This window comes from Ovis canadensis, chromosome 3 (genome assembly GCF_042477335.2).
Source record: "Ovis canadensis isolate MfBH-ARS-UI-01 breed Bighorn chromosome 3, ARS-UI_OviCan_v2, whole genome shotgun sequence".
Lineage (NCBI taxonomy): Eukaryota > Metazoa > Chordata > Mammalia > Artiodactyla > Bovidae > Ovis > Ovis canadensis.
This window is the reverse complement of record NC_091247.1, coordinates 141799787-141825188: the sequence shown is the minus strand read 5'-3', so window position 1 is coordinate 141825188 and position 25402 is coordinate 141799787. Positions and strand designations below refer to the sequence as shown.

The 25402-nt window shown below is 40.0% G+C and overlaps 1 protein-coding gene across 4 annotated transcripts in view; it reads right to left on the bottom strand.

Annotated features, from left to right (window-relative positions):
• The window catches only part of LIMA1 (LIM domain and actin binding 1), a 90479-nt gene that overhangs the window by 20936 nt on the left and 44141 nt on the right, over window positions 1–25402 (bottom strand). For all 4 annotated transcript variants that reach the window (XM_069584425.1, XM_069584427.1, XM_069584428.1 and 1 more), the window contains exons 3-5: window positions 24342–24387; window positions 13891–14355; window positions 677–761 (exon numbers count right to left, since the gene is read on the bottom strand). In XM_069584425.1, coding sequence (XP_069440526.1) covers window positions 677–761; window positions 13891–14355; window positions 24342–24387 — 596 coding nt within the window. The remainder of the gene's footprint in view (window positions 1–676; window positions 762–13890; window positions 14356–24341; window positions 24388–25402) is intronic.

Sequence of the window (25402 nt, the reverse complement as noted above, 5' to 3'; positions counted from 1 at the left end):
TTAGGCTATTGTAGAATCAACCTACTCTATTAAGAATACAAAGAAGGAAATCAGGATTATAACTGTTATTTACAAGGCAACACTCACTCACTTGGTGCCAACATTAAGAGGAGACTGCTTACCATTATTGAGCGTTACATATTTTTAAATTTTGGCTTTATTTAACATGTGAAAAAATTAGATCACAATGTCATTTTACTTTGTATTTCTTTGATTCCTAGGAGGTTGATGGTTTTCCTATATTAATTGATTTTATTTTTTCTTTTGTGAAGTGCCTGTATATGCCCCCTTCAGAACAAAATAATTCCTCTCTCAAGGTGTTATGTTAGCATCAGCAATATAGGATAATCAGCAGTCTTGAGGGGATAATGTCCATCCATGGAAGCCCTCAAGTCCTAGACAACCATGGAGCCAAAACTGTTGGTAATGATGCTTCCCTTACAATCCTGCAAAAGGACCCTCTGGTTAACACAGGTTACCACTGACAAAGATGAATCAAAAACACAAGAGAAGCTATTTGGAGAGAGCAATCAGATTTGGGAATGACTTGCATATAACAGCCTTCCTTTTAATTCGTATCACTCTTCCTTTAAAAGCATCAGCTTTGAGGTCAAAGGGTATTGCTACTAATGAGTACTTCCTAGAAAACTTTCCACACGTGGAACTCTCTGCTTACCTGGGCTTATTTCCAAGTCATCCAGAGAACAGCTATTTTCAGACATCTTCCTTCCACCTGCACTTCGGTTTTGGCCCCGAGGAATCTGTTTGAAAAACAAAAACCACCAATAAGTTTTGCAGCAAGGATGGGGATTTTTTTTTTTTTTTTGAGGATGGGAAATCTTGATGCAATGCTCAAAATGGAGGCCTGCAAATCTCCTTTAGAAGTAAAATACAGAAGAGATTGGATTTTATATTAGTTTTTATATACCACAGAATGTGTTTTTAGTGTTATAAATATCAAGCACCACATATTCACAGGTGCCCAGGGGAAAATAAGTAACTCTATATAGGTAATACATTCTGCAAAAGATTCCTGCCTAACCACCTTAACCAGAAAGCCTCAGAATTTAACAGTCATTGGAATGGAATCCTCATGTCTCAGATGAAAATGACATATCTCTCCAAACTGTCAAGTCCTGATGGCAGTATCTGTGGTTGGCTTTCTCTATCCCAGTTTATCCCTGTTCTTGCTGACTGGTTCATGTCTTCATCCTTTTTTTCCTGGACTACTGTGTGACCTTTCTAACTGGTTCCTCTGCCTTCCAATGAAGTATCTATGATGCTGCCATTATCCCAAGTAAAACAAAATAATTATCCCCAAACATAAATCTATGTTATTCTCTTATTCAAAATTCTTTAAGGATTCCTAATTACTCTGTGAATTAAATCTAAAGTGCTTAGTTTGTCAGAGATCAGTTCTAGATCTGATCCCTTCTTACCCTCTGGGTATTCTCTTCCTCACCCTTTACTCTCTAGGAAAAGCAAATTGCTGGGAGGTCCCTGATATGGTAAATGAGTTCCCTCCACCAGGATTATGCTTATCCTTCCATTGTCCAGCAATGCCTGTTCCTTCAAGACTCGGTGTAAGCTAAGCCAGTGGTCCCCAACCTTTTTGGGACCAGGGACTGATTTCATGGAAGACAATTTTTCCATGGACTAGGGGTTGGGGGAGATGGTTTCAGGATGATTCAAGCGAATTACATTTATTGTGTACCTTATTTCTAATCTACTGTTGCCACTGATCTGATAAGTCCACAGCCCAGAGGTTGGTAACCCCTGAGCTGAGCAAATTCCCTCTGATCTGATACCTCTCCTCCATAAATCTAAGTAGCCCTTCCTCTGTTCTCAAGGACATGGTCACACTCCCATCACAATGCTTATCAAATTGTTGTGCATTCCTATACTGGACTGGAAGCTTATTGAGGGCACAGACAAGATTTTATTTTTTAAATAGAAAAGTGAAAGGTACAGATCTTTTTAAAAATAAAGTATTCCTATGAGTCCCATAAATTACTACATTTATATCTCTCATACTTAGGGTAGGTCTATAAAGAAAATTCCAAATTATACTTTTAAGGCTGGAAAAGTAACTCAAGAGAAAGCCTGACTGTCAAAGGATGTTCCTAAACATAATACACAGAGAGTATGTTATGTTTATTCAGCTTGCAATGAGAGCCTTCAAGCAGATTCCTATCATTGAAATCTCAATTTATTTCCAGATAATTTGATGTGGGAAAGATGTCTGAAATCCAATATGACAGGAGACAAGAGTAAAACATTTAGCATCCTTCTGAATTCAACGTTAGTAAATTAAACCTTTAAGTTCAATGGGCTAATCAAACAAATACAGGTTAAGACAGTGGACTATCCCTTTTTTAAGTCCCCCTGCTCCCCCTTGGTGGAGAAGGCAATGGCACCCCACTCAGTACTCTTGCCTGGAGAATCCCATGGACGGAGGAGCCTGGTGGGCTGCAGTCCATGGGGTCGTTAAGAGTCGGGCACGACTGAGTGACTTTGCTTTCACTTTTCACTTTCATGCATTGGAGAAGGAAATGGCAACCCACTCCAGTGTTCTTGCCTGGAGACTCCCAGGGACGAGGGAGCCTGGTGGGCTGCAGTCTATGGGGTCGCACAGGTTCAGACACAACTGAAGCGACTTAGCAGCAGCTGCAGCTCCCCTTGGAGATAGGAAATATGCCATGTCAGAAATCAGAGCCAAGGATTTGGTTTGCTTATGTCCTACCAAGACTATCTCTTCTTGGGACTTCCATAGGGGTCCAGTGGTTAAGAATCCGCCTACCAATGCAGGGGACATGGGTTCGATTCCTGGTCTGAGAAGATCCCACATACCATGAAACAACTAAGCCTCGCGAACCACAACGACTGAGCTCACATGCCTAGAACCTGTGCTCTGCAACAAGAGAAGCCAGCATGTGGCAAGGAAGAGTAGCGTCCGCTTGCTGGAACTAAAGAAAGCCATGGGCAGCAACAAAGACCCAATGCAGCCAAAAATAAAATTAATTCATTATTTTAGAAAAAGAATATTGTTTCTTGCAAATTTAACATACATTTAATGTACTTCATCTCCAGTCAGCTTTGCCATGTACATTATTCGTTGAATCTATTTTTTTAAAAAAAGCAATAGCAACTCTAACCTTGCCATATCGTACTCAGGTCAGCAGCACCATCAGTCACGTCCACATGATTCCTATGATGCAAACATTCTTGTTCTGGGAGCAGCCCACCATTTGGAAATGAAGGTCATCAGCCAAAGTGAAAAGATAAGTTTGGCAGAATACCCTTCATCCACATCTTTTTGTTTTTAAAACATTTTTCATTTGCAGAGAGTTACAGTAAAGGAAATTCCAAAGATTTATTCCACAGGCTGCTGCACTGTGAGATGATCATTATAAAAACTAAAATTTTCAGAGCTCAAATAGGGAGAGAGCTTGGAAATATACTTTTAAAACAACAACAACAACAAAAAGGAACAGGTTTTGCACTCAACACTAGAGCGATATTTCAAATATTTACATTCTGTCAAAGGTAAACTTCAAGCCAATTCCAAGAGTGTGTGTTACATGTTGTAGCCTGCTAGGAGTTCAGTCTTCTGTCTGTTCTTGTAGCCATGTGGGACGTTCTGACACTAGTGTTATTGAGAGCAAGACCATTTAGAACCAGCATACATGCTGGGCTAGGTTCTTTGGTTTTAGATGCATAAAATCTCCCATCTTTGCTACCTTTTTACTTAAATCTTTGGGTTAAATAAAGTAAGAGCCTTTCTCTCCCCTCACTCTCGAAAGTGAGTGAGGATGGTTTATCCTCATGAGGATATCAATACTCTGAATTATTTTCTTTCAACTACTAAAAAAGTGAATATGCAAAGTCATTTGCTATTAGAGAAAATAGAAAAACGTCCCTGGAAATCAAAGTTATATTGACAGCTGTTCTGAGGAGGAATACAACTTGGAGATAAAATGGCTTTTTAAAATTTAAAAAAAAAAACACTTTTTTTGCCCAAGCAGCATGTGGGATCTTAGTTCTCTGACCAGGGATCGAAACTGCACCCCCTGCATTGGAAGCATGGAATCTTAACCCCTGGACCACCAGGGAAGTCCAATGAGATGGCTTATAATGAGCTCCTAGGTGAAGCACTAAGCATTTCTTTCAATATCTTTCCACCTCCAAACCACTCAAAGATAAAGAATGACAAGATCTCTATATCTGAAATGAACACAGTATTACAAATCAACTACACTTAAAAATAAAAATCCAAACCCCAAGATCTCAAATGCATTTACTATTAATTTATGATCTTCACTTTACAAGTGGTCATCTGAGGTTCAGGAAGAAGGAGGAGTTTCCTCCAATATTTCTCAAGGAAAGTAAAGGAACACACACAGGAATTCTGATAGTGAAATACTCTTCTGTAACACATTTTTATAACATTTCACTCTTTTATTCACAGGCCTGCTGCTGCCTGAAGGAGCCTTAACTATCATACTCAGTTAAGAGAAGAGAGAAAAGGTAAAACACTTTTAAGACTTTCTGGAATTTCCTCAGTCTTGGCCTTACCCCACCCTACAAGTCCTCCTTCCTGTCAGGTGACTGCAATAACTCTCATTAGTGTGACCACCCCTTAAATATTTTCTTTGAATCTATAAACCAAACGCATCCACATTTACCAATAAGAAAATAAGAGTCTGGGGCTTTTAGCCAGCAGTCTGTAGAATTTGTTTTCTCTGGAGTTTTCTTTAGAAATAAAGTAAGTTAGGTCCCAAATGTCAAATAAAATGGGAACTATGCATGGAGATTATAGGGTGTAGATAAAACCTGGCCTTAAGTTCTCAAAATACTGAGAGATAAACATTTCCTTCTTCAAGAGCTCTAGTAGAAAAAAAAAATAGCTCATTTAAGTAAAAGCTACACATAGAAGAAGCACTTGTCTCCAGAGGGATTTTTATATATATATATATATATATATATATATATATATATATATATATATATACACACACACATATATATATGGGTTATTTTTTGGCCATGCCACAAAGCTTGTGGGTTCTAGTTTCCAACTAGAGTGAACATGGGCCATAGCAGTGAAAGCCTCAAACGCTAACCCCTAGACCACCAGGGAACTCCCATATTTTGTATTTCTAAGTGTTCTACAAAAATTATGTGTTTCTCTTATAATTAAAAATAAAGAAAAGGAAGGAGAGATAATACTTCATATTTATTAAATTAACATAAATAGATAAGAATGATAAAACCAAATGCTGATGAGGAACTGGTGAGGAATTGACTATGTCCTTAGATTGTGTTAGCACTGTTAAATAATATAATCTTTGATAATAAGCTAAAAATATGCAAGAAGAATGTTCAATGAATTATGTCTTTTGACCTTGGTAACACCATTCAGTAATATGGCTCCCCTACCAACTAAAAATAAAATGTTTCTGCCAAGATGTTTAGAGCTTTTTAATCAGGCTGGAAAAGAATCTAATTACTGGGGAATGATTAAAATGTATAATGAAATAACCTATTGCTGTAAAAGGATAACTACACAAACTAGGAAGGTACAAAGGAAGGTGTGTATAAAAAAGACCAAACCAAAGGTAAAGAACACAAAACAGCACACGGTACCTAAAACGATGTGAAATCTAGTTATGCAACGATAAAGGTATCACTGTGCACAACTGTGTGCACAATTGGCAAAGGTTACTCTGTCTTCCAAGATATTTGACTTTTTCTGGTTTACCCTGTGTATGATTGCTCACATGACTGACTTACATAAGAAAAACAAACCTACCAAACCCACAGCCTTCTAAGTCAAGAGTTTTAGTACAGATCTCCTACATTCCAATGTACTTCTCTTCATTGCCCTGATGTCTTATATTCAGTAAAAAGACTATAAAAGGTAAAAAGAGGGATTTCCCTTGGTGGTCCAGTGGTTAAGAATTCACCTGGCAATGCAGGGGACACAAGTTCCAGTGCTGGTCCAGGAAGATTCCACATGCAGTGGAGCAAGAAAGCCCAAGTGCCACAACGACTGAGCTGGTGTGCCTAGAGCCATGCTCTGCAACAAGACGAGCCCCTGCAATGAGGAGCACGCACAGCACAAAGAGTAGACCCTGCTCGCCGCCAACTAGACAAAGTCCCCGTGCAGCAAAGGAGACCCAGGGCAGCCAGAAAGAATAAATAAATGCAGAAAAAATTTTTAATGGAAAAAGAAGACAGATATGAGTTGAAGTCTTTGAGAAGACAGCCATTAATATGTTTTAATTTTTTCCTGGTTTCGTTGGATTTCAAAAATATGTAAGGCCAGATGTTTTTATCCCATAAATAGCTACTATAACATCCATGAAGACAGTGTTTATGGCAGAAGTGGTGGTACTACACTATTTCAGTTCTTGTTCTGACATTAAGTAGCTACATGATATTGGGTCATTTAAAAAAAATCAGTTAATTTCTCTCATGTAAGCTGTTTCCATCTGTAAAACAGGGATTTTAATACCCTAACTGCCCGAGAACAATGAGCTGAATTAAATAACCTTTTACAATCACTTATATCAATAGTTCTAGGATTTATGTCAACGATCTTGACAGGGATTGCTCACTCATTGTAACTCATCAATGAATTAGAAGGCTAGAGGAAATGATTAATCAGTTCATCTGGATACACACCTGTGTTGCTTTATCCAAAAGTGAGTCCAGTCATATAAAGAAAAGGTGATTTTGGGGGGCAAACGGTGTCTTTCTGGCCCCTCCAAACTCTACTGTAGCCAATATTGCTTAGAGAATGTTCCAGTCCTCTGACACTACTTTTCAACAAGTTTTATTTTAATGAAACTGAATAGAAACCAGTATGTAGTTAACTGGCATGAAAGTAAGCAGAAAAGAGATGACTGGTCTCTAACTGACACATCAAGGACAGCCACTTAGGATAACAAACAGGTCAGGATTCCCTGGCTGGCACCTCTACACCTGAATCTGTCACTATCTTACCACAAAAGACCAAAGATTTATTCAGAGGTACTAATTAAGGATACATAAAATTTAATCTGTGCTTAGTAGGAGGTCTTTACAAGAAATATACTTCTAAAAAACAGAAAGAAATATACTGCTATGCATGCTAAGCTGCTTCAGTCCTGTCTGACTCTGTGTGACCCTATGGACTGTAGCCTGCCAGATTCCTCTGTCCCTGGGATTCTCCAGGCAAGGATACTGGAGTGGGTTGGCAGACCCACCTCCAAAGATCTTCCAGACCCAGTGATCAAACCTGCATCTCTTACATCTCCTGAAGTGGCAGGCAGGTTCTTTACCATTAGTGCCACTTGGGAAAGCCCGATAGAGAGGTCAATCAAAATAACACTAAGAACTTAAATTGAATGGATGAAGGGATAAAAATGATATGGTATATACACACAATGGAATACTACTCAGCCACAAAATTTTGCCATTTGCATAAACATGGATGGACTTGAAGGGTATTATGCTAAGTGAAACACATGGGATGGAGAATAAATACTGCATGATATTACTTATATGTAGTGTCTAAAAAATATAACTAGTGAATATAACAAAAAAAAGAAGCAGACACAGATATAGAGAGCAAACTAGTAGTTACTAGTGAGGAGAGGAAGGGGGAAGGAGTAATATAGGACTAGGGGAGTAAAAGGTACAAACTATTAGATATAAAATAATATACACGGATATATTGTACCACACAGGGAATATAGCCAATATTTTATAATAACTAAAGATGGAGTATTGGCTTCCCAGGTGGCGGTGGTAGTAAAGAAGCCACTTGCCAGTGTAGGAGATATAAGAGACACAGGTTTGATCCCTGGGTCGGGAAGATGGAGAAGGGCATGGCAACCCACTCCAGTATTCTTGTCTGGAGAATCCCATGGACAGAGGAGCCTGGCAGGCTACAGTCCATTGGGTCGCAAAGAGTCAGACATGACTGAAGCAACTTAGCATGCATAAATGGAGTATAACTTTTAAAACTTGTGAATCACTATATTGTACACCTGTAGCTTATGTTGTACTTGTATTCTTTCAATTAAAAAAATGTTATATTAAAGAAACAATATAGAGGGGAGAAAAATAACATTGAGAGCAAAATCACATCTCAAAACTACATAGCTATAAACTGTAGATGAATACAACAAATTAGCAAAAAAAAATCAGTTTTAATAGGATATATGAGAAAGACAGTATTATAGAAAAACAAAGATAATCCTTGTATTTAACAAAACCAGTTACCTACATTCAAAACACAAGCAATGTATTGCCGATAAGCAAAAGATATATTCCCCTAATCTAGGGTGACTATATTAGACCCCACAGTGATATTGAGTTAGCTATTAAAATCCCTTTCCTCCCTAAACCCATTTTAAGATTATGACTTACCAATATTCAATTAATACCAATTATGAACATCCTCAGAATTGTATTCTTCTGGGAATACAATTCCAAATAATTTACTTAAGCCACTAAACCAAGCAGAAGAAAAACTTTATAAGATAACAACAAGTAGATAAGGGAACACATGCAATTATTAGCCCAGAGAGGAGAAAATAAAACATTATGGATACTTTTTACAACAATGCAGGGATTCCCTACGGACAACTACCCATTCTTTGAGAAAGCAAATATAAATTGTTTCTCTGATGTAGTTTACAGATCAGTTGGCTCTGGATAAATAGCTGATGAACAGATCAGACTTGAGTTTGGACGTCTTCTTTTCTAAAGGGTTCACTCCACTACATCAACACATAAACACTGCTATGCACTAGTTATGTAAAACTAAAAAAAACACAAGTGTCACTTCCAGGAACTTAGAAGAAGAGAAACCACAAAAATGTTGGACTGTTTGAAGAAAGATGGTTTTACTCTTACATTAAAAAGTACAACTTTTGTTGGCATTTTGATGCCAGCCATACACAAAATGCCATACACATGGCATTTTGATGCCATGCCCTTCTGATCCTGGTGATTAGAAGGGCAGAAATTATAAGGGAAGTTGAAGAGTTTAGGAGTCTAAGGAGAGAAACAGCAGAGAAGTGACAAGGTTGATGGGACATGGGAAACTTCTGTTTTAATTGAGATATTTCTATTGTAGTTGTTTAGTCTTTGTAGTATAAAACAATACAATTAATTAACTGAAAGCATTTAAGTATACCATGAATAACAGGGAAAAAGGATAAAGAGAACAATTTTTGCCCTAATGATTTTAATTTTACTTATCATCACTTTCTCTCTCTCTTTTTTTTGGGGGGTGGGGGGCTGTGGAGCATGTGGGCTCTCCAACCAGGGATCGAACCCTGGCCCCCTGCAGTGGAAGCATGGAATCTTAACCACTGGACCACCAGGGGTTTCCCCACCATTATTTTCTCATTACTACCTCCTATCCTTGGTTAGCCCCCAAAGAGCGAATGCATGAGTGTGTTTGTGTGTCCTAGAAAACAGAGATTTTTGGTGAGGAGGCATTCTATTTTCTTCTCTTCTTTTCTTTACCTAACTCCTCTCCTAGAAGAGGGAAACACTACAAGGAAGAAGCAGTAGTCAGAATTTGTGTAGAAGAATCAAGAGATGTCCATATTCAAGCTTTATTTTCTTGCATCACAATGAATTGGTTTAACCTTGACCCAAGCAAAAGATAGGATTTTAATTAGGTTATGAAGGTAGAAATATACCTTCCAATTATTTGGTCTTTATTCTCCTATCCAAGGATTTGTGTGAAACAAATACGTTAGGAACCAAATAGAAATAAGTGAGACTTAAGGAGCCTGTCACATGCTCCTTACACTGTCTGGTCATATGAATAACTGCATCATGACCTTTGAAGATTATGAATTCAAATGTCAACATGATGATAACTGAATAACTGCTTGATCAGCTTTTTCATAAAAGGCTACCTAAAACCCAGATTCACATACATGTGCAGTTAGGGATGTGAAGCCACACTCAGTGTGCGCCGCTAGGGAGGGCTTCTCTTTCCTCATACTGATAGGTTACACTAATCCATCCACTGCTCATTTCCAGTAGGAATTAGAACTATCATGTTTAACTAAACCACCTGACTTAAATAACCTATCTATTCACTAAAAGTAGAGGAAAAGTGATCAGTTGTCATTATTTATAAGTTGAGATCTAAGCTTCTTTTCTCCTTTTTATTAAATAAACCCTAAGAGTCAAGCATTGGGTTGACCACTGGGAGATAAAGGAAACATTACTTTGAAAGAATTATATAGACTGGGAAGTACACAAATTCACATAGACTATTAAAGAAGCATGATAAAAGTGGCCAAAGAGAAGTAAGAAATTCTACAGGATAGTCAGGAAGGTGAAGGTAATTTCATATGGGAAAAAACTGAGGTAAGTTCTCCTAGTATTAATAGACCTGATGAGTAAGATTTCAAAAGGTAGAAGTCAAGGGAAAGACATAACTAGTTTAAAATGAGGACTAATCCAGGGTTTGAGTATTAGATTAGCTGTATGTGTGTGTGTTAGTCTCTCAGTTGTGTCTGACTCTTTACAATCCCGTGGACTCTATGCCTGCCAGGCTCCTCTGTCCATGGAATTCTCCAGGCAAGCATACCGAAGTGGATTGCCATTCCCTTCTCCAGCAGATCTTCCTGATCCAGGGATCGAACCTGGGTCTCCTGCATTGTAGGCAGGTTCTTTACCATCTGAGCTTAGCTAGGAGATTGGAAAGGTGGGTTTAGATCAGACTGTGGAAGACCCAAATATTAAATATGAATTTATTTTGAGACATTAAGAGTTTCTGATCAAGGGAATAGCATAATTTACAACTATGCTTAGAAAAATAAATAGCAACAGTGTGGAGGATGAAAGGAAAGAAAAAAATGAGAAGCCAATAGGCAAGGTTGTAGCAATACCACAAGTCAAGATATAATAAGGCTAAACCATAGAACTAGATGTGGGACCTCTTGGAGAGAATGGCCCATATTGAGAGATGTGCAGACTCATTTAGATGGCTTAGTAAGTGACTGACTAAGAAGAGGCAGGCAAAAAGAACTGATCCCAAACTTTATAGAACAGGAAATGTGGTGAATGGTGATACACTAAGAGAGGAAGATAATGGATTCTTCTTTAGTTTTCTTGAAATTGAATGCTTTAGTTTTATTCACAAAGAGGTGTGCAATCTGGCAGGCAGCCACAAAATTGGAGCTAAAGCTTGGGTGAAGAATTCAAGATGAGAATCTAGTTTTGGAATCCATCTTTTGGAGTCCTGGAAAGAGAGAAGACTACACAAGGGACAGAGAAATAAAAAAGGACTGCAGAGGAGAGATCAGGCAGAAAAGCGGGCAAGAACCATCTCAGATAAAAGGGAGCAAGAGAGACTAAGAGAGACTAAGGAACTCAGGCAACTACCTTGACCTCCTGTAAATAACTATGATAAAAAAGATTTAGGAGATAAAGAGATTTGGATCATGTATTTCCATTATCTATGTGCTCCCTGACCCTGCTCAACTAGTTAGCTGAGATTCAGTCCAGTTCTCTAAATTCAATTATGGAGACAAAGATTCACATGATTTGTACCTAATATATTCACTTGTCTCAGAGAAGTACTAATTTTTTAGCTCTGAGGTAATCATTCTTACTTCCTCACTCTCGCTCCTGAAAAGATTGCTTAGTGTGTCTACCATATTTCTCAGAGCTTTCTTCCAAAGATCCAATTACGTGACTTCCTAATTAAAGCCTTATCCATACTAAAGCTGAAGTTATGTTAGCAATAACCATAACCTAGTTTCAAACTGATTAATCATTCCATAATCTAAAGTAGACAAAACTTCTTTTTTTATCAGTTTTATTGAAATATTAGACAAATATTTTTAAGTAATCTAGGCTGTTGCTAACATGGGGAATGATGCTTATTTAGAAGCAGGTATAAAACCAAGCACAGGGACGTCCCTGGTGGTCCAGTGGTTAAGACACTGCACTTTCACTGTAGGGGGCACAGGTTCAATCCCAGTCGGAGAACTAAGATCCCACAACCCACTTGAATGTGGCCAAAAAATAGAAAACAAAAACAATGGCAGTTGTGTTTTATACTCCCTATGCAGTTCATTAAAGGACAAATGACTATATAATCAGGAAGTTTAAAAAGCTCCCCCTCGAAAGGCCTGGTCAGTCTTAGAACCCCTCCATCTTCTTAGACCCAATAGCAATCAGGCTGAATGCCAGGCTGATCTAGTAAGATCTTCCTTTATATGAGAATTTTTTTTTCTCCACTCTGACCAGCCACAAAAAGATAGGCTTGTTCTAACCCATCTTCACCAGACATTTATGAGAAAAAAGTCTCTTACCAGATCTTTACACATAATCAGCATTTTGTTTGCTGCAGTCCCAGCCATTTCCAACCTTAGGCCAGTTTTGACATGTACTAGCCTTCTGCACTGAATCTACATTGTGCTGCCATGACATCAGCCGTCCTGCCCCTAACAGGGTCTGAGAGGAGGGGACTTACAATGGTGCTTTGACACACAACAAAGCCCCTTCCTCTCTATTTAGGATTTCTGACATTTTTTCCTTCCATTTAAAATTCTTTCTCCCATTTAAGTTAAAAATTTTTTTAAAAATTAAGACCATAAAGGAGAAAAGGGGAGTTGGCAGGCCTAGAGGACTCAAAATTGAGAGGGAAGAGAGTTTAAGAAAAGCCATAAAACTGCTTTGTGGTTACATCTCTTGCCAACTGGTTTATGTTAAAACTCATGCAGAGAAAAGGGTTCTAGTTTTGCAAACCTTTAAAAATTCTTTCTACATCCTCAACTGATGATCGCCAAACACTAAAGAACTTTCCTAAGGAGAAAAGAGACAGGCACTGCAAGATACAAGAAGGGATGGCTAAATCGCATCAAACATAACTGAGGAATTCTAGGATGAGTTATCTCATTTTTGCCTCAGAAGAAACACTTCCTACCATTACTTCACAAATGTAGACATTTGGACCAAATATTTAGCTGGAAAAAAAAAAGTCCACGTTCCCATCTAGATGTGATCTAGAGTAAATGATGGCTTTGCTCCCCATCAGATCTGTTTATTTCATTATAATGACTGTTATAACAAACGAACCCCATGTACAAAGCCAGATATGCAGGAAAGTATGAGAAAACTGGAAAAACTGACCAGCTCTGCGGCCCCTGGATTGTGTTATAAGTCACCAGCATATGTAACTCATTTTCTAGTTAAGTAATTCCCTCTGGGGACCTGGTCTGCACTCCACACTAAGGATCAAATTTCATTAGCAGTTGTTGGAAAATGCAACTCTGTGTATTTGCAAGTCAAAACTCCTGAAGGCTACAGCTAGTCTGGCTATTTTCATTGATTTTTCCAGGGACAGGATTTTAGCTGATAGAAAACATTTGTTGGAAGGCACAGATGAGGAAGTTAAGACGAGAAAGGATTCAGCTAGCAAGAAGACAACTAAGCCTCAGTCTTAATGTTAAACTCTGGCCTTTAACACTCAGCCTGCAGCTGCGTCCAGGCAGAGAGAGATTCAGCAGTAATTCCACCCCCCAAAGCTACTAATGACAAAAGGCACAGGAAGACAAATCAAAAGGCCAAGCGTAGGAAAACACATAACCCAGACGGCATCAAACTCTCTTCCTTTCTAGGTATCGACCTGAATCCCAGTGTGCACTTAATTTCATGTGAAACTGGGTCACAGACCCACAAATCTTAGCATTTCTGTAAATAATTCATCTGAGACTTTTTATTAACTACTCGTCTAACTTGAATCAAAAGACATACTGACCATATACTCGCCACCACTCAAACAGTCTAGACTAGAAAAAAAGCTTTGTTTAGTTACCTGAATTGGCCTTTTTTCAAGTTTTAAACCCACCCGATCCTTACCTTGGTTTGAGTTGGTTCACCTTTTTCAAACATCATCTTCAGCCTGTTCAGCGGAACATTGTATTTCTCTATTTTGTTTGCAGTTTCTGCGTTTTCACTCATTTCGGGTTTTGCTACTTCATATCTGGATTCTCCCAGACAATTTTCCATCTTTTTACTTTCTGTTGAGCGGTCTTTAAGATGCTCACTGTCTTTGATGCGGGGGTGCGGGTACTTAGTAGGAGCTTCAGGAGGCGATCTGATCTTAGGTCTGGGTTGGACTAGCTCCTCTCGGTCAGCCTGGACGTCAGAGGCAAAGCTGCCCACCACTTCAGCGGGAGGAGGGTCGCCTCTGTGCCTGACCTCTGCGCTGCTGTTTCTCACTGAGTCTGGGAGAGAGTCGGCTCCTAGCACTGGGTTCTCCCACTTCTTCCTTAACGCAGTCAGGTTCCCCCTTCTAAAATGCTGAGGGAGATTTTCAGTGTTCTAGAAGAACAAAAAGTGAATGCCAGTTATAACTTGCCTGCTGAAACCTTCAAACATGTTGTTCTTTGTAAAATGAAAGTTAAAACTCCAAGCTGCTCCTGCTCCACTGGCGTCTCCGACAGCTGTGAACAGTTACAGCCCTGCCACATGGAGAAAGCATCCACCCCGGGAGAGGGGAAGAGAGAAAAAGTCAGGAGCTAAAGCAGGAAGTGATAAAACAGGATAGCCTTATAAGGACAAAATGAGAAGAAAGGAGAGCCCAGATCTAATGATAGTTAGACTGGAGACAAGGGATTTTTTTACCCAGAGATTAATGGGGAGAACAGAAAGAAAAAGCAAATTATCAGTTACTTTAAATCCTGTAAATATGTACTAATAAAATTTCATTATTACATGCCACAAAATTACGTGGTGACTCCTGCTGGGTTTTTTTCTTTTAAATGAGACAAAGATGCAGTATAGCTTACACTACACAATACCAATAATTGTGGATAGTAGCATCAAGAATTGAAACTATTTGTGGAAATTTAAAGCAACCATCAGACTTTTGCATGTATTTGCATAAGTGATATATCATCATATGTAACATAATTTACATGAAAAATTTTTATTTTTACATAATAACTGAATCCTTCCCCCCAACACACACACTGTTCTTCTCTACATGTTGGTCATGTATAAATTCTATTAGAATATTCACTATTTTCCAGACCTTTTGGATGCAAAATAGCCAGGCTTCATATGAAACTACTCCCTCTCTTGATGGAAAGACACACATCTAAGACAATTCTTTTTCACCTGGGTCAAACTGCAATTAATTGATACATATAAGACATTGAAAACAATCTGGAAATTGTCCATGTTGCTCTGTAATAATTAGAGGAGACATGCTTGGTGAAATAAAATTCAACGTCCCAGACTTCGAAAGCACTCCTAAATAAAGTAAGCAGCAGCACCTTTCCAACAAAGCACAAACTCCAGTACCTTCTTGCCCTCCATTCCTGCAGTCTGTGACTCACCGGCCTTTCAACTAAGAAAGGACAAACCACCTAGGACTGAAAGACTCTAGGGAATTAAACAGGATTAGCAGCTATATTGGGAATTAAGTCTCTCACCTTATTACTCTTCTGAATACACTATGAGAGCCACTTCAAGTAACACCAAGACTTGAAAAAAGAAACTTAGGGAAGAACAACTTTGCTTGATTTTTGTGTTTAAATCTTAGCTGGCAAGATGCTTCATTGAGGGAAGTGTGTATGGGTCAGAAATAGAAGCAGCATGAAAAGTTTTCTCGTTGGAAAAGAGAGAATTAAAAAACAGGCTGGGTTCTATTCTTTTTGCCATTCTTCTCCATGCATGTGCATGGCCGAGTTGCTTTGCTGTTCACCTGGAACCATCACAACCCTGTTAATCAGCTATACCCCACTACAAAATAAAAAGTTAAACAAAGCAAAACAAAACCAGGTCCAGGGGCTTCCCTGGTGGTCCAGTGGTTAGGAATCTGCCTTGCAATGCAAGGGACAGGGGTTCAATCCCTGGTCCTGGAGGATCCCACATGCCCGTGCACCACAACTGCTAAAGACCGAGTGCCTAGAACCTGTGCTCCACAACAAGACAAGCTGCCACAATGAGAACTGTGTGCACCACTAGAGAGTTGCTCCCTCTTCTGCAAATAGAGAAAGCCCATGTGCAGCAACAAACGCTGACCACAAAAACCAAAAAATAAATAAATCTTAAAAAATAAAAACAGGTCTGGAAGCTGGTGCTACCTTAACTGCCAGCAACACTCTCGGCTCTGGGCTCCCTCCAGAGACACCTTGGATGAATCATCTGGGTCTCCAACTTCACCTGCCGTGCCCTGCTCAAACAGAAGCCCTGAGAATCAAAGTGGCATTTTGCCTTGGTAACTGGACACTATTTTTCTCAGAGACGTGTGATTAAAGTATATTTATTGACATGAAAAGATGCTCATAAGACATTTTTGAGTGGAAATAGCTATTTATAAGACAGCATGGGGAATTCCCTGATGATACAGTGGTTAGGGGCTTTCACTGCAGTGGGCCCAGGTTCAATCCCTGGTAGGGGAACTTCTCTGGTAGATCAGCTGGTAAAAAATCTTCCTGCAATGCAGAAGACCCCAGGTTGATTCCTGGGTCGGGAAGATCCACTGGAGAAGGGATAGGCTACCCACTCCAGTATTCTTGGGCTTCCCTGGTGGCTCAGCTGGTAAAGAATCCCCCTGCAATGCAGAAGACCTGGGCTCGATCCCTGGGTTGGGAAGATCCCATGGAGAAGGGAACAGCTACCCACTCCAGTACTCTGGCCTGGAGAATTCTGGCCTGGGTTGCAAAGAGTTGGACACAACACACAGACTTTCACTTTGGGGCTTCCCTGGTGGCTCAGACGGTAAAGAATCTGCCTGCAATATGGAAGACCTGGGTTTGATCTCTGGTTGGGAAGATTCCCTGGAGGAGGGCATGGCAACCCACTCCAGTATTCTTGCCTGGAGAATCCCCAAGGATGGAGGAGGCTGGTGGGCTACAGTCCATGGGGTCACAAAGAATCAGACACAACTGAGCAACTAAGCACAGGAGAACTAAGATTCTACAAGCTATGTGGTGAGGCCAAAAAAATGAAGGAAAAAAAAATGACAGCCTGATTTCATGTTATAATACACATGTGCTGTACTCAGTCACTCAGTTGTGTCTGAGAGACCATTTGCAACCTGATGGACAGTAGCCCAGCAGGCTCCTCTGTCCATGGAGTTTTCCAGCAAAGAATACTGGAGTGGGTTGCCATTTTATCCTTCAGGGGATCTTCCCAATCCAGGTATCAAACCCACATCTCCTGCCTTTCCTGTATTGCAGGTGGAATCTTTACTGCTAAGCTACTTGGAAAGTCCTATAATACACATATATGTTTATAAATATAAATACAGAAAAGTAGTCTGGAAGAAAAGATATCATGATATTAACAGCTTGTCTCTGGGGATCATGGATTTATGGGCATTTGGATTTATTTTCTTCTTTTTTTTATAATAAATGTGCTTTCATTATATAATAAAAAATAAATACAATGTCACACAAAAAAAGCTTCAATGGAATATCAAATAATTTTGATGTTACTTGTAAATGGTTTGAAAGTTGTCATTTCCACTTGACTTGTGATGACCTGAAAGAAAGGGGTTTGTGTGATGGAGTATCAGCAATGTCCCAAAGACCTGGGTAGAGGACATCCCTTAGGGGGGCATTTTAACAGAGGAGTAAATGTGCTCTTTTATTAAAAGAGTTCTTAAGGATACAAGTTCAAAAGTGCTGGGGTGGGAACAAGTAGGGGAAGGGCAGGGCTGTGAGGTCTGATAGCACTGAAGGCCCCGGACCCTGTAGTTGTCCAGGACTTTAGGGCTTGGGGCAGGAAAAGATGGGGCAGAAGCAGTAGCTGTAGGCTTTCTGGGAAAGAACGAAAAGCAAAAAGGCACAGGACAAAAGCAAGAATTGAAAGCAGACTGGGCAGCACGGTGAAAAGAGTACGGGACAGAAGCAGCCTGGGTTATCATTGGACAGTGGGCTACAGGCCAGGCAACCCACTCCAGTCTACTTGTCTGGGAAATCCAATGGACAGAGGAGCCTGGCGCACTACAGCCCATAGCGTTGCAAAGAGTTGGACACAGCTGAGCATGAGAACGAGAATATATTTTCTTCTCTTTATTTTCTTTTTCAATTCAAGTATAGTTAATTTACAATGTTGTTAGTTTCAGGTATATAGCAAAGTGATTCAGGGATTTTTTTTCTTAGATTTTATTCCGTTATAAGTTATTACAAGATATTGAATATAATTTCCCATGTGCCGTGCTGTGCTAAGTTGCCTCAGTCGTGTCTGACTCTGTGACCCCATGGACTGTAGCCACCAGACACCTCTGTCCATGGGATTCTTCAGGCAAGAAAACTGGAGTGGGTTGCCAGGCCCTCCTCCAGGGGATCTTCCCAACCAGGGGATCAAACCCATGTCTCTTATGTCTCCTCCATTGGCAGGTGGGTTTTTTACCACTAGTACCACCTGGGAAGCCCCATAATTCCCTATGCTATACAGCAAATCCCCATCACTTACCTCTTTTATGTATGGTATCTGTATTTCCTATAATGAGCATATAATGCTTATATAATCCAGCTTCATTCAGCCAAACGACCTTGGGCAAGTTTCCTAATTTTTGGAAACTACCATACAGGGCCATTGTGGAGAATAAATGCAACTATACAAAGCACATATGTTGTATTTGACTAATAGCGGTGACTATTATTAAATGGGTGGCCCTCCTCACTCCTCCAGCCACACCTCACAATCATAATCAACAAACGGTATCCAGTCATCTCTCAAATCCTGAACTGGAGTTACAGTCTCTTATTGTTCTTTCTACTCTCTCTACAGTCTCTATTATTTCAGAGCCAGGTGGTGGAGGAGGAGTAATAAGGTGAAATTATAGTCAATGTCATTTGCATTGAGGTTTTAACATTTTACCAAGTACTTTCCTAGAATAAGGCAGTGGGAAGTCAAGGAGGGTACAAGGATTCAAGGGCCCCACTGGTTGCAAGATAACCACAGCCTCCTTTCTCAAAGTGACATCCAGCATCCCACCCAGCAAGGCTGAGAATCTCTGTGGATGCTGCCTCTGGATCATCACCAGCTGCCTAAAACAGGATCAGGCACACTCGGGACATGCAACAGTGTCCTTTCTGCAGGAATATTTGATTTGGAAGGGGCCTTGGATAAATCCCTTCTTCTCTTTGAGTCTGTTACTCCACCTGCAAAATGAAGAGGTGGGGTCAAATGAGCTTTAATGTTTGAAATCTTGGCAGGGGAATCTGCATCTTAAAAGCAGGATGATGTCTGGTAGGATACAGCAGTAGGCTAGAAATACAGACCACTTGGATGCACAGCTTCCAAGGAGGGGAAGACATTTCTAGGCTAAGAGCTACTCAGAAAAGTGGCAGCCAGTCATTATGGAGACGACTGTCCAAACAGCACAGATTTCAAGATGTGGCATATCCCAGGCTTTAAAGGAAACTGCAAATATAACCAATGGTGGTATTGATCATTTGTGTTTCTGTGTCCTAAATGCAAATGGAAGAGGAAGAGAAAAGAAGGGCTCAGTTTCTGGAAATTGAAGCTATCATGTAACCTGATCCCAGCATTTGCTAAAGAAACAGATTTACCCACTTGCTCCTGAATGTGTCTCTATCTTGCTTTCCAAGAATATAAGTATTCTTTCACCTGGACAGCCATTGCTATAAATTTATACATACATTCCACCCTGCTCTTCAGGAGACAAATTAGACCTCTTACAAGTCTGGTAGATCTTAAAAGCAACCATCTGTCATTTACGGAAAAACTGGTAAGATCTGAATCAAGTCTAGTTTAACTTATAGGGATACACCAAAGTTAATTTCTTAGTTTTCATAAAGGTACCATAGTTATAGAACATGCTATCATTAGGGAAAGGTAGGCTGAGCTTTATGGGAGCTCTTTGTACTAAGTTAATAATTCTAACTATAAATCCAAAATAAAACATTTTTGTTAAAAAAAAAAGCAACCAATCTTCAATGTCGTTTTCTTCCAGCTAGTGCTGTCTCCCACGTTTCACAGTTAAGGGTCTTGAAAGCACAGCCTTGTGTAGTTGCTGTTCCTACCTGACTACTTTCCATTCCCTCTAATTCTACTACCAAAACACTTCTGAATTAGCACAAATCAGGATCACCAATTACTTCTTTACAATTTTCATTTCATTATTTTTAATTTATTACTTTTCTCAATTACACAAGTATTTTTAAAAACTAATTGTGGGGGGGAGTCATAGTCAGTATAGGAATATATATGCCTTGAATATATGCTTCAGGTTTCTCTGTTTGACTCCTCTGCTCCTCCTAACCAAGATATCCGTTGTCAACAGTTTGCTGTGCATGCTCTCAACTTTTTCCTTATTTTTATACAGTATCTTTTTTTTCTACGAAATCATACTATACTTACTATTCTGCACATAAGTGCTTTAATCATTTAATGAGCTTTTGATACGTTTCCATGTTATATAAAATCTTAACCATATGATAGAATATCATATATAACATATGATATATTATTATAATGGATGTAGATACCATGATTTACTGTTTCCCCACCGATGAATATCTGATTTTAAACATTTCGGTATTACAAAGAATCCTGCAATAAATATCATTTTACATTTATTTAATTTCACCTGTGTTTCTCAATGATCATTCCTACAAGCAGAACTGCAGGATCAATGGGTATTAAACATATCCAAAATTTTAATAGGCACTGCCTAGTAGACTCAATCAATTAAAAAATCTGTCTACTGTTTAGGTTATAATTTATATCTCACAGTTATTTAAATTTATATCTCATTGATTATTAGTAAGGTAAAAGCATTTTTTTCTGTTTATTGTTTCTTCTTTAATCACCTGCTCGCACCCTTTTACCTCAATTGCCAATTGCAATGGACACTTCTCCTTTATTTTATTTGATCTCTCTATAGCATCTGATGTTATTGACCACTCCCCCCTTTAAAAAATTTCCTTCCTTAGTTTCCGTGACATCCCTTTTTCCTAGACTTTTTCCCATTTTTTTCTAGACATTCTTCAGGTTTTTCTTTTTAAACAGGTTTCTCTTCCTTAGTTCCTCCCTCATATGGTGGGGTCCCTCAAGATTCTGCCTTTTTGGGTCATCCTCTTTAGTCGCCTTACATATTTTTCTATAGATGATGTATTTCACCCATCTAGATGGATGATTCACACCCTATAACTCGAGCCAGATAGCTCTCCTTACCTATCAGTTCTACCTGGAAATCCTACAGATATCCTAAACTCATCCTTGTCTAAAGCTGAAGTCTCCCCTCACTCCTCACCCTTTTCCTGAATTTTCCCTCTTGGTGAATGAGACAGCTATGTTTTCTGCTGTCAGACGTGCCTGTTCTCTTATGCCTCCATACTGGGCATCTGCTGCTTCCTCTACCACTCCTTTGCCCCTTTGTTTAGCTAATTCCTAGTCATCCTTCAGGCTCAGTCAGACACCACTTCTTTTGGGATGTCTCCCTTGACATGACATAGTCCAGGTTATGAGTCCTTCCTTAATTATCCCCCAGCACCTTGCACATTTCTTTAAAATGGTACTTACCACACTGAGATTCTAAATCCTACTTTCTGGGACTCCCTGGTGGTCCAGTGGTTGGAAGTCCAGCTGCCAATGCAGGGGACACAGGTTCGATCCCTGGTCCAGGAAGATTCCACATGGCATGGAGCAACTAAGCCTGAGAGCCACAATTACTGAAGTCCATATGCCTAGAGCCTGTGCCTTGCAACAAGAGAAGGCGCTAGAGTGAAAAGCCCAAGCACCAGAACTAGAGAGTAGCCCCCACTTGCTGCAATTAGAGAAAAGCCCGCACGCTGCAACGAAGACCCAGTGCAGCCAAAAATAACATAAACAAAGATTTTAAAAAAGAGAATGCTATCTGATTTTAAAAATAAATAGAATGAATCCTACTTTCTAAACTCTAAGCAGTTCCTTGAAGGCGGGGACCACATCCTATTCCTCTTAGTGCTTTCAGGACCTGACACATTAAAGATGTTCCATAAATGTTTATCTCTACTGCGGTATCAACTTTGGTTATCCGACTGTCTTGACTGGACAACCTAGTTCAATCAGGCCTTTAGCCCATCACTACCAGACAGCACAGAGAGACCAATGATCTTCATGTTGCCAAATCTGATTGTCAATTCTTAGCCTGTGTGTTTGACTCGATAGTTTGCCTTTTGAAAACACTTTCCTCACTGGACGTCTGGTCCTGCATTCTCTTTTTTTCACTGCATCTCACCAGCTGCTCCTTCTTAAGTCTCCTTTGCTGGTTCTTCCTTCTCTCTCCAACCTTCAAATGGCAAGTTGCCCTTGAGCTCAGTACTCAGACCTCTTTTCTAGCTACACTCAATCCCCAGGTGATCTCATCCATTTCTTATCTTTACAAACCACTGATACTTTGATACACACACATCTCCTCTCCAGGCTGGATCTCTTCCAGTTACAGATTTGTACATCGAAGCTCCTATTTGACATCTCTACTTGGAAGTCTTAATAAAGAATTACATTTAACATGTCCAAAGCTAAGCTTCTAACAAATATTTTCCCTTCTCTAAACTTGTTTTTACTGCCACCTTCCTGATCTCACTGGAATTTTTCCTGGTGTTTGGGCCAAATGGATTGTTGCAATTCTTCCTCTCTACCTTCAGTATAAATCCTGACCACTTCTCATCACCTATAGAGCTACTGTGTGCTGTGCTATGCTCAGGCACTTCAGTTGTGTCTGACTCTGTGATCCATGAACTGTGGCCCGCCAGGCTCTTCTGTCCTTGGGATTCTCCAGGCAAAAATACTGCAGTGCGTTGCCCTGCCCTCCTCTAGGGGATCTTCCTGACTCAGGGACTGAACCCACATCTCTTATGTCTCCTGCATTGCAGGTGGATTCTTTACCCATTGAGCCATGTGGGAAGCCCATATAGCTACTACTCCAGTCCAATCTATTATCATCTTTTGCCTAAATCACTGCAATTGTCTTATAATTGGTCTTCACGCTTTTGCTACTGTTCCTCTAGTCTCTTCCTCCTCTTTCTAAAATTTCAGTCAGATCACATTACTCCTTTGCACAAACCCTTCAAAGGCCCCCATTTAATCAGAATTAAGGTCCATGTCCTCACAATAACTGGACATGACATTTCTCTTCTTATTCCTCAGATACATTTAGGATGTTCTTGCCTTGAGGCATGTTCATGTTCTCTTATCTTCTGCCTGAATTATTTTTCTCCCACGCTCCTGTCCTCAGACCTCTGCTCAAATGTCTCCTTGACCACTACACTCATCCCTCTTACCTGCTTCATTTTGTTTTATACCTGCTACATCTTTATTGTCTGTCTCTTCCACCAGAATATAAACTCCATGCGGGCAGAGATGTAATCTGTATTAGTGTCTAAAGCAGTGCTTGGCATATAGTGGGCACTCTGAATACTTGCTAAAATGAATGAGTGAAAGGAAAAAAGGAATGAAGAAAAGAGAAAGGGGAAAAATAACAAGCAAGAGAGAGAGCAGGAAAGAAAAGAAAACCAGCAGTTGAGTGAAATGATGGTAAGTTTTCTTACAGTGCACCAGAAGGGCTCCATTCTCGAATTACAGGAAAATTGTCAAAGACCCAGTCAGCATTGCCCCCTTGGAGAAGACAAAGTGACAGAGGCATGCTTTGCACTCATTTAAATAGGTTAGGTGCTGAAAACTGCCAGGAGGATATTTTTGTAATGCCAGACAAATGAAGAATTCTTGCCCAAATATGTGAGGCTTTTCCCCTCATATGAAGAAATCAAGTAAGATTTCAAAAGAAATACACAACCCAGCCAAACTGGAAGTTAGCCAGCGGGAAAGTACAAAATGGGTAGAGCCGAGAGCTGGTTCTGAGGTTTTCGCCTTTGGTGGATCCTGCTGCTAAGAAATTTGCTAACTAGACTGGGTCAAGAAGTTTGCTTTAAACAAAGAACCCAGGGGAATGACAACAGCTGCACAGCTGCTACCATTTAAATGCAGAGAGACTTTCCGGTTGTTTGATTTGGAAAAAAAACAACAGCCTAGGAAGCCCTGTCTCCTGATTTGAGCAGAAGCAGTAAGCCATTTTATAACCACAAGCAAAGTACTTGGCCTTCTGTCTTTCACTCAACTCAGGAAAGAAAAAGTGGCTCAAAGGAACACCTCAGGGAAAAAAATAAGATTCTCTGCACCTGAGCCAAGTTCTCCTGGGCAAATGGTTCACCAATGAGACCAGCTGGCACAAAGGCCTGGCTCAGCTGATGCGGAGCCCACGGTCCCGCAGAGGCCGCAGGTGGCTGGGCCACATGAGCTGTGACCACGAAGTTCCACATGTCGCAGGGCTTCCAAATACTTACACTTCTCTTCTTTTCCATGTTTGCTTCTTCCGCTGCTTTCTGGTACCTTAGAGAAGAGGGGTGGGGGGGAAAGAGAATATCCTCAAATTAAACTTAAATTTTTACACTTTCAAACTTCAAGAAAACCATATCTGCACACCTATCTCTGCCAAGGATTATCATCAGTCACCTGTCTCAAAAGCAAAGAATCAGGGCAGCCCTCACTTCCTGCACTGTTGCAGCCAACTGCTCTAAGAGAAAAGCCAAGACGATGAGGACAAACGCTGGGAAAATGGAGACAGCAGAAAGCCTGGGGTTTTTAAGTCTCCGTTTCATTACTTACTGTGATCTGGGGCAAGTCAACGTCTCTAAGCCTCAGTTCCCTTACCTAGAAAACGATCTACTATAATGCTGGGAAGAATAAATGATGTATAAAAAGCCATGTATATAAATGCTTTGGAATTAGTCAAAGGATACAGTATTACATTAATCCTAGGTTGCACTTTCCCCACTCATTAACGCCTCTAAAATCTTACAGTTCTTGTCAGCCAAATGATCAAGAAGTAGTCATATGGCCTGTACATGTGTAAATTTAGCCTAAGCTATTGGTACTGTCGCTTTTGCTCAGTTAAATATATTTGAAGGTATTATGAAAGTGAAAGTGAAGTCGCTCAGCCGTGTCCAACTTTTTGCGACCCCATGGACTATAGCCTATCTGGCTCCTCGGTCCATGGGATTTTCCAGGCAAGAGTGCTGGAACGGTGGATTGCCGTTTCCTTCTTCAGGGGATCTTCCTGACCCAGGGATCAAACCCGGGTCTCCGGCATTGCAGGCAGACGCTTTACCGTCTGAGCCACCAGGGATGCCACTGAAATGTCTTTAATGAGAATACACTTCGATTTGCCATAGAAAGAAAAATTGTTTTCCTTTTTTTAAATTTATGTGTAAGAGTGATTTGTGAGAAAGTTTCTATGCTAAGCAAGCATTATTCCTTTTAATTAACAGTATTTTTTCTTTAGTGATGCATAAAATAATGGCCCAGCCTACAGTTGATGGCATCTTAGAGTTGATGAACAGGCTTC